Here is a 15,250-nt window from a genome sequence, read left to right as displayed (position 1 = left end):
ATAATTTCTATGATAGCCAAACAGTAAGATATTGTTTACTTAAATTTCAGTGATCCCATGAGTCATACTCAGAGATACACCCACCTCCTGGCTTCCCATTAACATAAAATAAATTCTGATGTAGAAAATCACATTTGTTATACTGAACCTGTGATGGCCCTTACATTTTTGTACTATATCTTAAGGAATCTCTAATAATAATGATAAAATGGAAATATTAAGGCATTGCCCAGATCTTTTAACAACAATTTGTTTTAGAGCTTATTCCCCAAAATGGATGAACTGATCTTTCTGTTTCTCTACGCATTTTTAAAATGTTCTGGCACTCTCTTTAGTTCACTATCTGGATGCACAGAAAACTTACAGTTCCTTTGTTGTGAATGGACTTAATTTTCAACGTGTCTGTTAGTGTTAGCTTTAAAAGTACCTGACTTTAACCTAGACTCTCAGCCCAAATGATCATTGTTTGGATGTCATAAAGATTTTGCTGCTATTTTATAATGGGCAGACCTCTGATAGAAAGAGGGGGATGTCTAGAGAAGAGAGATGACACAAAATGATTTCAGGGTAGAGAAAAGTGTCTTTTGCCTTCCTCCCAGTGGTGAAATGAACTGAGCTCAACATGGGCAGTAGTATCATTTCTCTGTTCAGTCACATGGAATGAGTCTACATTATTTGGGTGAAGAGCTTTTAAATAAAGCAATATTAAATTAAGAAAGAAGTCCTGCTTCTTTTCACAATAATTCATTTGAAATATTTATGCATGGATGATAATACATAATAATTGATAATAAACTCTAAAACCCTATGTTTGACTATATATTAGATACTAATCTTGAAGAAACCGATGAAGTTTTTATTCTCTTACTTTTCAATATGAATTAGCAAAATGTCAGATATTTATGGGCTACTTTGTATTTTGAGCCCTCCAGCAGAGCAGAAAGGGTGCTGGTACTTTTCCATCTGTTTAGAAATAGAAATGAAGAAATATTAAAGGTTTCAAAGAAAATAGTATCTTAAAACAATCCGTTTTATATCAACATTATTTTTCAGCAAAACTTCGAGAATCCTGCTTTGACCCAGGCAATATAATGAATGGTACCAGACTTGGAATGGATTATAAATTAGGGTCAACGGTCACCTATTACTGTGATGCTGGATATGTTCTTCAAGGTTATTCGACACTCACTTGTATCATGGGAGATGATGGAAGACCTGGATGGAATAGAGCCTTACCAAGTTGTCACGGTAAGACACATTGTTTTTTTGTTTTTTGTTTTTGTTTTGTTTTGTTTGTTTTGCTGAGTTTATACTATTATATAGAATCAGGAAATATTTAAAGCCATTTAAATACTCATTGGCTGAGTAAATGAAGAATGAACACACTGAAAGTGACATTTCAACAAAATAGAGAAATGCAGTGACTTAAATATTATCAAGAACTGGTGATAAATCTTTATCCAAACTACACATTTCTCCTCAAAATTAAGGTTGCCTAAAAGTGACAGACATGTTAGAGCTTCTGAGGCAGCTCTAGCAGCAGGGGGAAGGCTCAAGGACACAGTAAAATGGAGGAAGACCCAAAGTTAATTTCAAAACAAAGTATCAGATATGCAAGTTGCCATACTTACCACAGCTAGAGTTGGTATGGACCAGTGCATTAGATTCAGTTTGATGCAGGAATTGACAGTGATCATAACCAAGAAAAGAATGTTGATCTTAGAAAATGTTTTAGGAAAAATATATTCAAGGGGAAGAGACTTAATGTTTTTGAGATTAAGGAAGTTCCTAAGGAGCACCAGAAACAAAGACATCATCCTCACATAGAGAGTGGAATTTGCTAAACGTTTAGCCACAGTAAATGAATAGCCCATTCAGAATTTTGAAAAGTTGATCCAGTGAACACTGTGGGAGTCCTCAGTTAACAGTGGAGCAGGTTGTGATGATGGTGGTTCATGAATATATATTTCTGGATAAATATCAGGAGGATTTTCCAAAACAAGGACCAGTTTGCCACTTCATGGAACTAGTGACCTGTGGCCTTTCCAAAATCCGTATCTGAGTGTTAAAAAGAAAGTCCAACACAGAGGTTTAAAAATTACTTAATGAAAAACAGAGCATTCTAAAATAAAGCAATGTATATAGATCAATTGCAGACCATGGAAAATTTTATTTCAAGCTTTTGAAAATGGATTTTATAATTAAATAAAATTATATTGCATGTTAAAAATCATATGCTTGCATACAACTCTATGAGGATATACAGTGGGAAAAAAAAAAAGGTTCAGTAAGGAGAGAGAAACAATGATATCACTATGGAAAGTTACCACAGACTCCCTAGTCAGCTGAATGATCCTAAAGCATTGTACAAAATTGACATGCGATGATATCATCTAGGGCAAATTTTCCAAGCTATGGGTCACCACCAGTGAGTCATAAAATCAATTCACTGGGTCGTGACCAGCATCTTAATAATTGCAATAATGTTGAATAAAATAAAATAAAAGATAAATACATAAAAAGAAGAGAAAAATATTATAATTCAAAGAACACAGTAAAGATTAACATCATTTTGTGGAACATTCTCAGCTTTATATAGAAAGAGATAAGTAAAATACAATGAATATACCCATGTGGTGTGTGTGTGGGTGTACATATACATGTAGATGTGTATGTGTATATTTGCAATGAAATAATGTATGTTTCTTACTATGAATTTCAGTGAAAAAAAGCAACAATTTTGATATGATGATTAAAATTATGGATTTTTGGTGTCTGTTACACACAGTAATTTTTCCACAGTAAAATTTCCTAATAATGTTTTCGCATATTAGAATATATGTGTATGCTATCTGACTTACACAGGCCATTTAACTTCTCTAGGGTCTCTCATCTCTAAAATGGGATAATTGAAATTCTTTACTTCAAAATGTTGTAATAAGAAATAAAGAAAAGGTACATATCTATTAAATGATCATTCTGTTAATAACAGAACAGCCAGTTAATTCTTGAAGTGATGGTTTCATCTGTCAGAGGATAAAGGGAATAAAAGGAGAAATACACTTTGGGCTTAATTATGCCAGAGAGAAATAAAAAATAATTGATGGCAGGAAAGTTTATAGAAAGCCTAAGATAAAGAGGGATGATATTGTCTTAAAATTCAGAGCAATGCAAAAGAGAAATCTGTATATAGCCAGAAAATTCATTAAATTAACATGGAAAATTTCCCGGAGCCAAACAAGAAATAACCAAAATCCTGACAGAGAAAAACCAAAGGACATAGAAAACCATAGATCAAAAGGATAGGTGTTAATCACTGGGGTAAAGTATTAAATACATGCTTTTCAATGACTTACTGAAAGAGACAGCAGGACCAGAGTATAGTATGCATTCACTAAGAATATGCCTTGCCTAAAGTAATCCTGTTTCTTTCCAATAGGTTTCTATATTGATAGGTCATAGAAATATTAATTTCAGCATGGAATATGTCATAATATATACAAATAGTCCTTCTGAGCCAAAATATTTCATGGAATCAATTATAGCCTAATTAAGTATATTTCAGGTTGGTTGAATAATCATATCTACAGGCAAAGCAGAGGGAAGAGTAGACCTGGGTTCAATTCCTCTTACTACATCATCTGCAAGCCAAACCTTGATTTTTAGATCACTAAAATTGGATAATTGTTTTTAACTCAATAAGTTATTGTGAAGATTCAATTAATCACAATACATACAGAGGGTCTAGTAAATGTGCCAGTAAATACTGGCATATTAATGCACGTGATTTTTTAAAATTTTATTTATTTATTCATGAGAGACACAGAGAGAGAAAGAGAGGTGAAGACATAGGCAGAGGGAGAAGCAGGCTCCATGCAGGAAGCCCGATGTGGGACTTGTTCCCAGGACTCCAGGATCATGACCTGAGCCAAAGGCAGATGCTCAACCGCTGAGCCACCCAGGTGTCCCATTTTCAAAGTGTTCTAAAAAGAATCTCAGCACTGGAAACATGCATTGCACTTTGCATTACATGTTATCTTTTAGTGGAACTAGTATTTTTCTGTCATTTTAACATTAAATCTAAGTTATTAATTTTAATAAATGGATATACATTCACTCCTAAAAATAACACAAATATTTAGTATTTTTAAAATTTCTTAAGAAAGAAAATCTTCACTATCAATTGAGTTGGATACAACTAGACTTTTACCCATAATACCAAGATATTATGGAAAACAAAGTTATTCCATAAGAATCTATGATATACAAAAAATCAAGATACATCCATGTTAAAAATATGACCACAACTGATAATTTCTAGTATAGGAGACAGGAAAAAAAGGCACATGTTTTATTTATTTTATTTTATTTTATTTTATTTTATTTTATTTTATTTTATTATTATTTTTTTAATAAATTAATTTTTTTATTGGTGTTCAATTTAAGGCCCATGTTTTAGAACCAAATATATTTAACTATAATCAATGATTTAAAAACAAAAGAAAAAAACTAAAATCAGCTACGTGACCTTACACAATTTGTTTTCTGTATCTAAGCATGAGATAATATTGTATAATTTGTAAGGTTGTTAGGAGAAATATATCAAATAACTTATTTAAAACATTTGGTTCTGGGGGCTCTTGACTGACTTAGTTGGTAGAACATGCAACTCATAATCTTGGGGTCATGAGTTCAAGTCCCATATTGTGTCTTGAGCTTACTATAAAAATATAAATAAATAAAATATAAAAAATAAATAAATAATGCAAACATTTGGTTCTGAAGCTGTTACTGTCTCATACTAAGGAGAGCTTAATATATTTTAGTTTCTTGATCAGGTTCACATGTATCTGTTTTCCCTCACAGTAATTATACAGAAATCCAAAATATACAGAATTGGCTGACTTTCAGATTTAATAATTTAGTACGTTGAAAGCCAAAATTCGTGGGTAAAGCATATGCAATCGAGCCAGAGGATTTGTTGTTCATAAGGATAAATTTTTAATTAAGTTAAATTTTGCATTTTTTATCGAAGTAAAGTATACATGTGATAACTAAGAAAATAATATAATATAATTTGCCATTTAAAGATTTAAAGCAATGATCACCTGCTCTATACCCCCCACCCTATTCTGCTATTCCTTAGCTGAGTCTTCTAGTAATATCTATTTCTCTTCAGTATTCCAGATTATTTTTGTGTGCCTCTATTTTAAATTTCATTAATTTTGAAAATTAGATTGTCAGGATCTGCTACTGTTTATTTTGTCTTACCATGCAGTAAAATGATAAAAAAAATTTAGTTCTTAAAACAACTGTCTCTGAGAACATAGGCAGGAAATTTAGACTGACGGATAGCCTTTGCTTTAGAGTGTGTAAATATGGAGTTGGCAATTAGACCATGATCTCTGAGTGCCAAAATACAGAAAGCTTTTTATTTTATTTTTTACATAAAAGTAAACAGCAACATGACCATACTTTGTAAACTCTTGAAATGTAGTATTTTGCTTTTTATTATAATATTTCACTCTGGAAGCTCATAAAATCTTTGGCTGCATATAACTTTTTAGCATTCAACGCATTAATTTATACAAGCAGGCTCTTCGTAAATATTTTTAACCTGAACTGAGCCATAACAATTTACAAAGTTTGTCTGTTTTAGAAGATAGTTTTTTTTTTTTAAATCTTGGTTTTAGATTTGTACATTTTAAATCTGAAGAAAATAGTTTCAAGAGCTTATGTTGAACACTGGGAAATTGTATTTGTCAGAAGTAGATCCAAAATGATAATATCCTGTGGTAAGTCCTGCTCAGTGATGAGAAACCCAGCAGTTTATCTCATGAGAATGTCACATGTATTAAATGATAGCAGAACAGAATATCCGTACCTGCAATTCAGTTTGTGATCAAAAAATAAAAGTGTGTTTGGAAAATAATTTCTTCTCTTCCTCTTTTTCACACTTTGAAAAGTATCTATTGGGGGGATCCCTGGGTGGCGCAGCGGTTTGGCGCCTGCCTTTGGCCCAGGGCGCGATCCTGGAGACCCGGGATCGAATCCCACATCGGGCTCCCGGTGCATGGAGCCTGCTTCTCCCTCTGCCTATGCCTCTGCCTCTCTCTCTCTGTGACTATCATAAATAAATTAAAAAAAAAAAAAAAAGAAAGAAAAGTATCTATTGGAACTTTGTGTTACTTTAATGATCTAGGGACACATTGGATTAAAGTGAAAGTCCTATTGTTCTTATCCATAAAAAGACTCAATATTATGTATAGGTAATGAAACACAAATAGTGATAGGTTCTCTATTTTTCCCTTAACATTCATTATTTGATTTGTTTTATCTAATGCCATTGTAGTTGTTTAGGTAAACACACCACTGCCCTGATCTAGGGCACCAGCTATCTCTTAGCCTCTTTCCTGGCTAGATTTCTCTTTCCCATGTTTCCTGATAAAATCTCTCAGGAACACAACAAAGTAATCTGTCAAACATATGTCTGTTTGGGGCTTGAGGGTGGCTCAGTTGGCTGAGCATCTGATTCTTGATTTTGGCTCAGGTCATGCTCTCTAGGTCATGGCATTGAGCCCTGTGTCGGACTCTGCACTCAGCCCAAGAGTCTGGGGTTCTCTCTCTTTCTCTCCTTCTGACCTTTTCCCTGCTCACACACATACTCTCTCTAAATAAATATACAAGTAAATAAAATCTTCTTAAAAAGTAAAAAAATATATATAAAAACATATATCAAATTATATCAAAATCCACCATTGGCTTTCTAAATCCAAAGAAACTCCACAGATCTTATAATATGAAGTTCTACTTAATCTGCCTATATATACTCTGACCTCTTTACTATTCTCCTTCTCTCCTAAACTCTTTGGGCAACACTGGCCTAGGTGTTTCTTGAAAGTCCCGTGCACATTTCTGCCTCGGGGCTTTTGCACTTAATATCCTTTCTGTCCGAATACTTTTTCCCCAGCATTCTGATGAAGCTCTCAGATTTCCTTTAGGCATATGATCACTTGTCTAATTAACAGAAAAACATTCCAGTTTACCTTCCCCTTGCTCCCTAAAGCTTCTAGGATGGAATCCTATATCTAAAGTTGAAGCAATAGACCCTCTGTAAAGATATTTCTGGTGTGTGTGGAGCCCCAGTTATTTTAAAACCTTAGAACTTTGAAAGGTAAATCATTAAATTTTAGAATACTAGCCATAGTACTAATACAATATTTTTAATTGAGGTATAATTGACATATATAATTGACATATAACATTATATTTGTTTTAGGTATATAACATAATGATTTTATATTTGTATATATTGTGAAGTGACCACCACAATAAGTATAGTTAACATCCATACAGTTTATAATTTTTTTCTTATAAGTAATTTTAAGATCTACTCTCTTAGCAACTTTCAAATATGCAAGACAGTATTATTAACTATATCATTGTACTCTACATTACATTCCCATGACTTATTTCTTTTATAACTGGATCGTTGCAGTTTTCTTGATCTTTTCCATGCTACGGCATACAGTGAGCATTCAATTGATAGTTAATTATAATAATAAAACCCTAAGAATAAAGATATTTGTACTGTTAAAGAATCAGTTATTTTCAAGAACAGATGGTATCACGCATTCCTTTTTTTCAGGCATTCAAAAGTACCAATTATATGCCTGGTCCTGCACTAACTACAAATTCAATATGGTTCTTGTCCTTAGAGAATTTATAATCAGATGAGATAAAGACAGGTAAGGTTCACTACTAGAAATAAAAACAGAGTGTTGTGAGCACAGCATGGAGGTACACCTGACCTAATTACAAAAGAGAGATCAGGGAAGTCTTCCTTATGAAAGTGACATATGAACTGAGTCTTAAAAATATAAGAAGGAACCAGGTGAGGTACAAGACATAAGGAGCTGGTGTGTTTCACACTTAGGGTTGAATATTTATAAACATGTAGAAGCTAGAGCAAACCAGGGAAAGTAGAATTTCAAGCAGCACAACAGGACAAGCCCATAGAGAGGACTGATAAAAGATAATAATTTATCTGTGTTTAGAACAGTTTGAAGTTTTGTACACATTTATTTTATGCCTTACTACAACACCATGAATTAAGGACTACTGATATTCTCACTTTACAGATAAGGAAACTAAGACACAAAGACAGGTTCAGTTACTTGCTCAAAGTCATAGTTGCCTACCAGTCATGTTTTGGAGTCCAGGATTACTCACTGCCCTATAGGTAGGTTGATTAATTCTACAAATGACCTTGCATTGATCTTTTTGTGTCTCTAGAGCTTAACAATTATGGCATATCACAAATGGTTAAATGTTTCATGAATGGATGCATGGCATCAAAAATAAGTGGTAATATTTTGGGTTTTCCACTTAATTCTGAACTCTTCCTCCAAGCTACATGTGAGAATTAAGAGAAGGTAAATTCCTACCAATGATTAATGAACATATTCATCTGAAATACATTTTTGGATTTCCTTTGAAACAGAACTTTACAAAGAATGCAAATACCCTAACAGATATAGTCAGTGTTAGTTCTTTGGAACATCTGCACCATTATTTTCAATCCCTTTGTTTTTCTCATGCTAATGTAAGTCCTAGATTTTAGGGAGAAAAAAAGATTAAGTAACTCAGGCACTGATAACTCTAAGTCTGTCCAAAGTACATACACGTGAGTGCTAAGATTAGACATCTAGTTTTCATCTGGCACCATTCATTTTTCAACTTCCAACTCTGTGTGGAATGATAAAAGCTCTTAAAAGGAGAACCCTTTTGCATTATCAACTGATGAGAAAGTTCAAAACAAACTAACTAAAAAATAAAAAAGTTTATTTTATAATTATAGCTTTCCAACTTTACAGTTATCTCTCATTAGTAACCTCATATGACCTATTTTTAATTAAATCATATTGCTTTAGTGCATGAAGAAGTAGATAACTCAGCTTTTATTCCAGATCTTCTGCTTAAATGATATGGCTTGCCTTGGGCTAATCTCTTATTCCAAATGTCCTTGAGGTTTATAAATTTTTTTTTGAGATTTGAAACAAGTCTAGAGTCCCATTGCATTATAAATGCATATAGACATTATGTAATCTAATATGCTGAGCCATTTAGCATTTGATGCCATTTAAATATGTGATATAATTAAAGGATGTAGATGAAAGATTCATAAAACAAAGGCCTAGTGGTAAATTATTTCTGAGTATCATCAAATATCTGCCTTTCATTAGCTACACAGGAGTTTTGTTCACAGACATCGTATAGAGATTATGTATCAGAGCCATGTTCTACAAAGAAGTATGATGTATTTTCTATTTTTTTTTTTTAAGTAAGCCCTAAGGCCCATTCAGGGTCTTTAACTTATGATCCCAAGATCAAGAGTTACATATTCTACCAACTGAGCCAGCCAGGTGCCCCAAATCTATTTTCTATTTTAAAAACTTAAAGTAGTTTGAGGAGCACCTGGGTTGCTCAGTGGTTGAGCATCTGACTGGTTCAGGTCATGGTCCCGAGGTCCTGAGATCGAGTTGTGCGTTAGGCTTCCCCCGGGGGGAGCCCACTTCTTCCTCTGCCTATGTCTCTACCTCTCTTTGTGTCTCTCATGAATAAATAAATAAAATCTTTTAAAAAATAAAAATAAATAAAAATAAAAACTTAAAATAGTATTTAGATAAAACCAAGGCATGTTTCCTTTACATATGGGGGTAGGGGGTGGGTAGTAGTATTTAAAATGAAATGGGAAGGGAAGCTAATGTGATTGAGCACCTGCTATTTCCAGGCACTCTTACTTACATTATCACTCCAGTTGGCCTCCTGCATGCTAGTCTAGAGAATCATTAACATTGTTATAAATAAATCCCTGCTGCTATGAATTCTGGAGCTACTATGTAGAGTCCCCTATGTAAGAAGCAATTTGTTTGCAAATCAATGCCTATAATTCAGAGCATATTTTCTTGTGACCACTGACTTGGAGCTCATATTTAAACCATTTTTATTTTTTCTGCCTTTGGCACCTTAGCCACTATGCCATGTCTCCAGATGAGAAGTTGCTTGGCCTCTCATTGTGCTAAAAACCCCTGCTCTCTACCACCATATAGTTTATATTTAAGTCAAATTTCAAACAGGCCTCCCTAATGTGTCACCAGTTTTTACAGAAAAATAATTTACTTATGCATGAAATTGAGTCAACTCTGAAATTCCCTCCCTACAGATAGAGTATATAAGAGTAACTATTCATAAGCATGTTGAAACTCAAATTGTATTAAGGAATGGTATTAAGAGAATAAGACAACATATCGAAGGATAGTTAAATCTTTACTTTTACTGGAGAAACAAATATCCTACTAAAAAAATAAATCCACAAAACCTAGAAAGTAAGAAAGTGGATTTATTATTGAATAAGCATATTTGGAATATAATGAACATTGCAGACTGTCTATGAAAAATGCTACAAAGACCAGACCGAATCTTATACAAATTTATAAAGAACAAATAACTCTTCTTTTATCTCTTTGAGAGACACACTGATGTATCTTGTCTCTGTATACCTTATGACTCTACTTTGTAAGAACCCCTAGTCAACTTCTAAAGTAGGTTTCCAGAAGGCCAGCAGTCTTGTATTATAAAATCAAAAGATTAGTCCTATTATGTTTTAAAAGAGGCACCCTAAAGGAGGTTACCACTTCCCTTCCCTTTATTAAACAGAAAATTTCATTCTACACTACATTTAGTCAGTGAGCCATTCACTTCAAGATATACACATAAAAGGAGACAATACAGAGATCTCTGTGCAATAGGGAATTTGGTTCTTAATCCCAAATCCCCAAAACAGTCAGTTAGACTGAACTATCTGGGAGAGTTAGTGAGTAAATCTGAACCATACTGAAGTTCTAAATAGCTTCAAGCCTAAGCCAACCCCCAAGATAAGGGTTTTCTCCCCACATTCTTAATCCGAGTTTTAGGACTTTTCTGATTCAGGGAAGAATTGATATGTTAGGAAGAGAGACAAAAGAGTAAGAAGGAAAGGATCCTTCAATGCATCTAATATTCTCCAGATCTACATAGGCCAAAGCAATAATCTCTGAGCCAAGCCCCTTAAGAAAAGGAGAAGACAAAAAATTACAAGGGTAAAAAAAGGTCATTTGGGAGGAATCTAATTAGGATAGGATTTATCATCACACAAAAAAGAAACCCATCCTAAAAATATCTTTTTAGGTGTACAAAATATAATATATAATATAAATATATAAAATACAATAAAGTACATAGACTATGAAAGATACACTGATTATATTGAAACACAGTTATCCAAGTACTTAAAATTTATAATTGAAAAAACAAATTTTGATGTAATAATACACTGCTTCCTAATTATTGCCTTAAATTGTAAGTTCTATCAAATCTGATAACTACTCTGTGATAAGCACAAATAATATTTTGAGGTATCTGCAACAGTTATAATGTGATATAAAACATCTGGGGACACCTGGGTGGCTCAGTCCCTTAAGCCGCTGCCTTTAGCTCAGATCATGATCTTAGGCTCCTGGGATAGAGCCCAAGTTGAGCTCCCTGCTCAGCGGGGAGCCTGCTTCTCCTCCCTCTGCCTGTCCCACTGCTACTTGTTCTCTTGAGCGCGCATGCAAATAGATAAATAAAATCTTTAAAAAAAAAAAAAAAAAAAAGATCTGTAATTTCTGTTGGTGACAAAGTCCCAGTGGTTTGCTGCCTACATTCGAAATTAAATGAAATGGCAAAATTCAGTCAGAAAAAAAAAATCCATAAGGATTGAAAAATATAAACATTTTTCCCCCATCCAAATTCATGAAACAAGAAAAAAGAACTCCTGCGTTGTAAGGAAAAGGAGAGGGAGAGGATGAGCCAATTTCTCCTCCTTTTCACTGTTAGCGTTGGCTCTTGTCCCCCCACCAACCCTCTCCCCACCCCACCCCCAGATTTCTAAAGGATAAAGAGTCCCAGGAAGTAGAGGACCACATCCACACTGATTGTTAACAGCTGAGCACAGTGATCCCAAGGCCCTACCACCACCCCTTGAGGAAAGAGCTGAATTGAATAAGTAGGTCCCTCTGCCTTTGAGATGGAATACTCTGCCCTTCATCCTTAGGAAAATGAAGAGAGAAAAATCAGAGTCACGAACTCCTCCTAGAGAGAACAATACCCTGGGGAGAATCACTAAATGACATCTCTCTCTCCCACTCTCTCTCTCTCTGTCTCTCCCTGGGGAGAATCACTAAATTACATCTCTCTCTCTCTCTCTCTCTCTCTCTCTCTCTGTTAAGGGAAGAGCTTGGCAGAAACACCAAGGAGGTTTCCTCCTGCCCTTTCTCTAAACTTTGTATTCCTTCCCAGGATTAATGACATTAGTTCATCCTCCTAAGGCATCATTTTATCACCTCCAGAAGATTCTGTGGGGTCAGAAAGTTTCTTAATTCATTTTGTCTAGACCCACACCATATACCAAATCTATCAGACATTTTCTGTTCCAGTTCATTTGAAAATTTCTTCTCTTCCAAGGCCACTCAGTCAGTAAATAGTGAAACTGGAATTCAAAACTAGATCTTGTAGATTCCAAAGCTTTGGATTTTATAGAGCATTTGTTGTGCTACCCTAAATAAACAATTTGAAAAATCTGAGCTTTACATTCCATGCATTCGGTCAGTAGCAAGATAGTAATACATGGTATGTTTTAGTTTTCATAATATTTATGACATGTAGTTATTAAAAGCTAGGCTCCAGAGGTATAAATAAGTAATGCATAAATAAAGACGTGGAAACTTAGACTTAATAGATTTTTGACTTAAGAGATAAAGACAGACCTTAATCAAAAGTCCATATAAATAAGTGGCTTTACATAAATATAAAATGAGTGGCAATCAGTGTCCTAAAAGTAATGGAATGCTATATGATTGGATCCTCTGAATGAGTCTGGAAGATAGGGAAGAAGTTCCTGAGAAATCAATGTTTGTGATGCAATCAGGTAGAAGTAATAAATTGTCACAGAGGATTTTTTTTTGTCTCTAACCTCATTTTGTACTAATATATTAGCTGTATTAAAATAATTTTTTAAGCAATAAAAGATTGCCATCACTTAAAGTCAATTACTTAGAAATAAGAAACTAAGCAATGAAAAGGAATTTTAGTTTTTAAAAAACCACCAATAATTTGGGATGCCTGGGTGGCTCAGTCAGTTAAGGTCTGCCTTTGGCTTGGGTCATGATCACAAGGTCCTAGAATCCAGCCCCATGTCGAGCTCCCTGCTCAGTGGGGAGCCTGCTTCTCCTGCTCTTGTTGCCCCTACACCTGCTTGTGCTCTGTCTCTCTATCTCAAATAAATAAATAAAATACTTTTTAAAAATAAAAATGAATTCAAAACACCAATAAATCAATGAAAATCATTTAAGAACTTGTCTTCCTGTATACAGTTTCCTACAAAATCATAGGTTTGTGATTGCTAGGGACTTGTGAGTATAGGAAATAGGCAATAACTGGTAATGAATACAGGAATTCCTTTGGGGATGACAAAAATATTCTAAAATTAGATAGAAGGTTAGTTACACAACTTTGTGAATATGGTAAAAAAAAATTATATACTTTAAAAGGGTGAATTTTATGATATGTGAATTATACCTCAATCATGAAAATGAGTTTAAAAACGTGTGACATAGGTACCACAGATGAACATTTATATATGAACATTTATATATAGTAGCATTTATATATGGTAGCATGGCAAATCTATCCAAGGAATATAGCTATTCACAGGTCTTTATCATAGGATGACTTTTCTTTTCCTAAGAACACACTCTGATGGAGAACATAACTCATCGAGCACTGGGGCATAAAAGGAAGGCCTTCCTAGCCAGCAAAATTAAATGAGTGAGTCCAGGCAATCAGTGAGGTGACAGATGTAGAAGCTCATATCCTACTACGTTTACTTAGTGAGTGATTAAAATGGTTTACAAGCCACTGATTACAATATTGAGATGCATTTTTTTTTAGTATTAAACAGGACTGTGGGACTATAATACAAAATTAATTCGCAAATAGTGAAGACTGATTTTGCTTTTGTTTTTTGTTTTTTTGTTTTTTTTAGGTGAACAGATGAGGCAATAGAAAGCTCACAGCAATATTACCTTTAATTTTCCAGATAAATAAGTGTGAATGCATCAGAACTAATGGAGAAGAAAATGAAAATCAAAATAAATAACTTACTTAGAGTAAAAGTTTATAATTTAAAGAATATTTATTACCATTATGATACAATAGCCTTATTGAAAGCTTATCATCTAACAGAAAAACAAAATGAAATGCTTATATAGGAGACATGAAGAGAAGTATGAAATGAATGACTGAATGATTAGATTTCTTTTACTAGGAACAAGGTTTTAAACAAAGGAGGGAAGAAGCAATAGTAATTTTAATCTCAAAGTCAGTAGTGGGAATATTAGCTGTCTGCATTATAAATTCAATTCCAGAGTTTAGGGGTTATGAAAGGACATCTCTTAAAAAAAAAAAAAAAGGCTCAATGAGGCTTTCAAACACCTTCTATACCCGCATTTTTGATTTGTGACATTCAATCAGGCTATATCAGGGCATAAGTAATTTACTAGAAGTGGACCAGCACCTTTGTCAGGTACAGCAGTTCTTTCAAACTGAAGGAGTCACAGGTCACATCTAGTAAATTATTGATTTAATATACCATATTGCTCTTTTGTGACTTACAAGAATTCATCACTTTTAAAAGCACCTAACTTGCTTCTGAGAAAAATTTATATATTATATAATAATTTTCATTATAGAATATATTTGATAATAAATTATACATTACACAAGTGAAAAAGACAGATTTGAAATTGCAAGTAGCTTAAAGCTATATTGCATGTGTTATAAAGTCTCTAAGATATGTGGACATTCAAATAGTACCTCTTCCATAAAAATGGTTCAGGATTCTTCTATTTCACTTACTAGGAAACTATTTCTTGTTCTCCTTCTTCTTCAGTCCTCCTGCTCCACCCCCCATGCATGATCAAACCACACACATGATCAAAAGGTGGGAAGCCCTTTTCAACTAAATGATTAGAAACCTTGAAACCCAGTTGCAGACACTCCTCTGATTTCCCTGGAAATAACCACATCTGTCTACTGTATCACTCATATTGCAGGATTAAAATAAGCATATATAATTAGTTACAGTACAGGCACATTTTACTTATACAAT

At 33.8% G+C, this 15,250-nt stretch overlaps 1 protein-coding gene across 1 annotated transcript in view; it reads left to right on the top strand.

The window, feature by feature from the left end:
* The window catches only part of CSMD3 (CUB and Sushi multiple domains 3), a 1,170,241-nt gene that overhangs the window by 919,919 nt on the left and 235,072 nt on the right, over positions 1 to 15,250 (top strand). Inside the window, exon 31 of the mRNA XM_049093360.1 lies at positions 1,054 to 1,248. Within this exon, the coding sequence (XP_048949317.1) occupies positions 1,054 to 1,248 (195 nt within the window). The remainder of the gene's footprint in view (positions 1 to 1,053; positions 1,249 to 15,250) is intronic.

This window comes from Canis lupus, chromosome 13 (assembly GCF_003254725.2).
Source record: "Canis lupus dingo isolate Sandy chromosome 13, ASM325472v2, whole genome shotgun sequence".
Taxonomy (NCBI): domain Eukaryota; kingdom Metazoa; phylum Chordata; class Mammalia; order Carnivora; family Canidae; genus Canis; species Canis lupus.
This window is presented reverse-complemented; position numbering and strand designations above follow the sequence as displayed.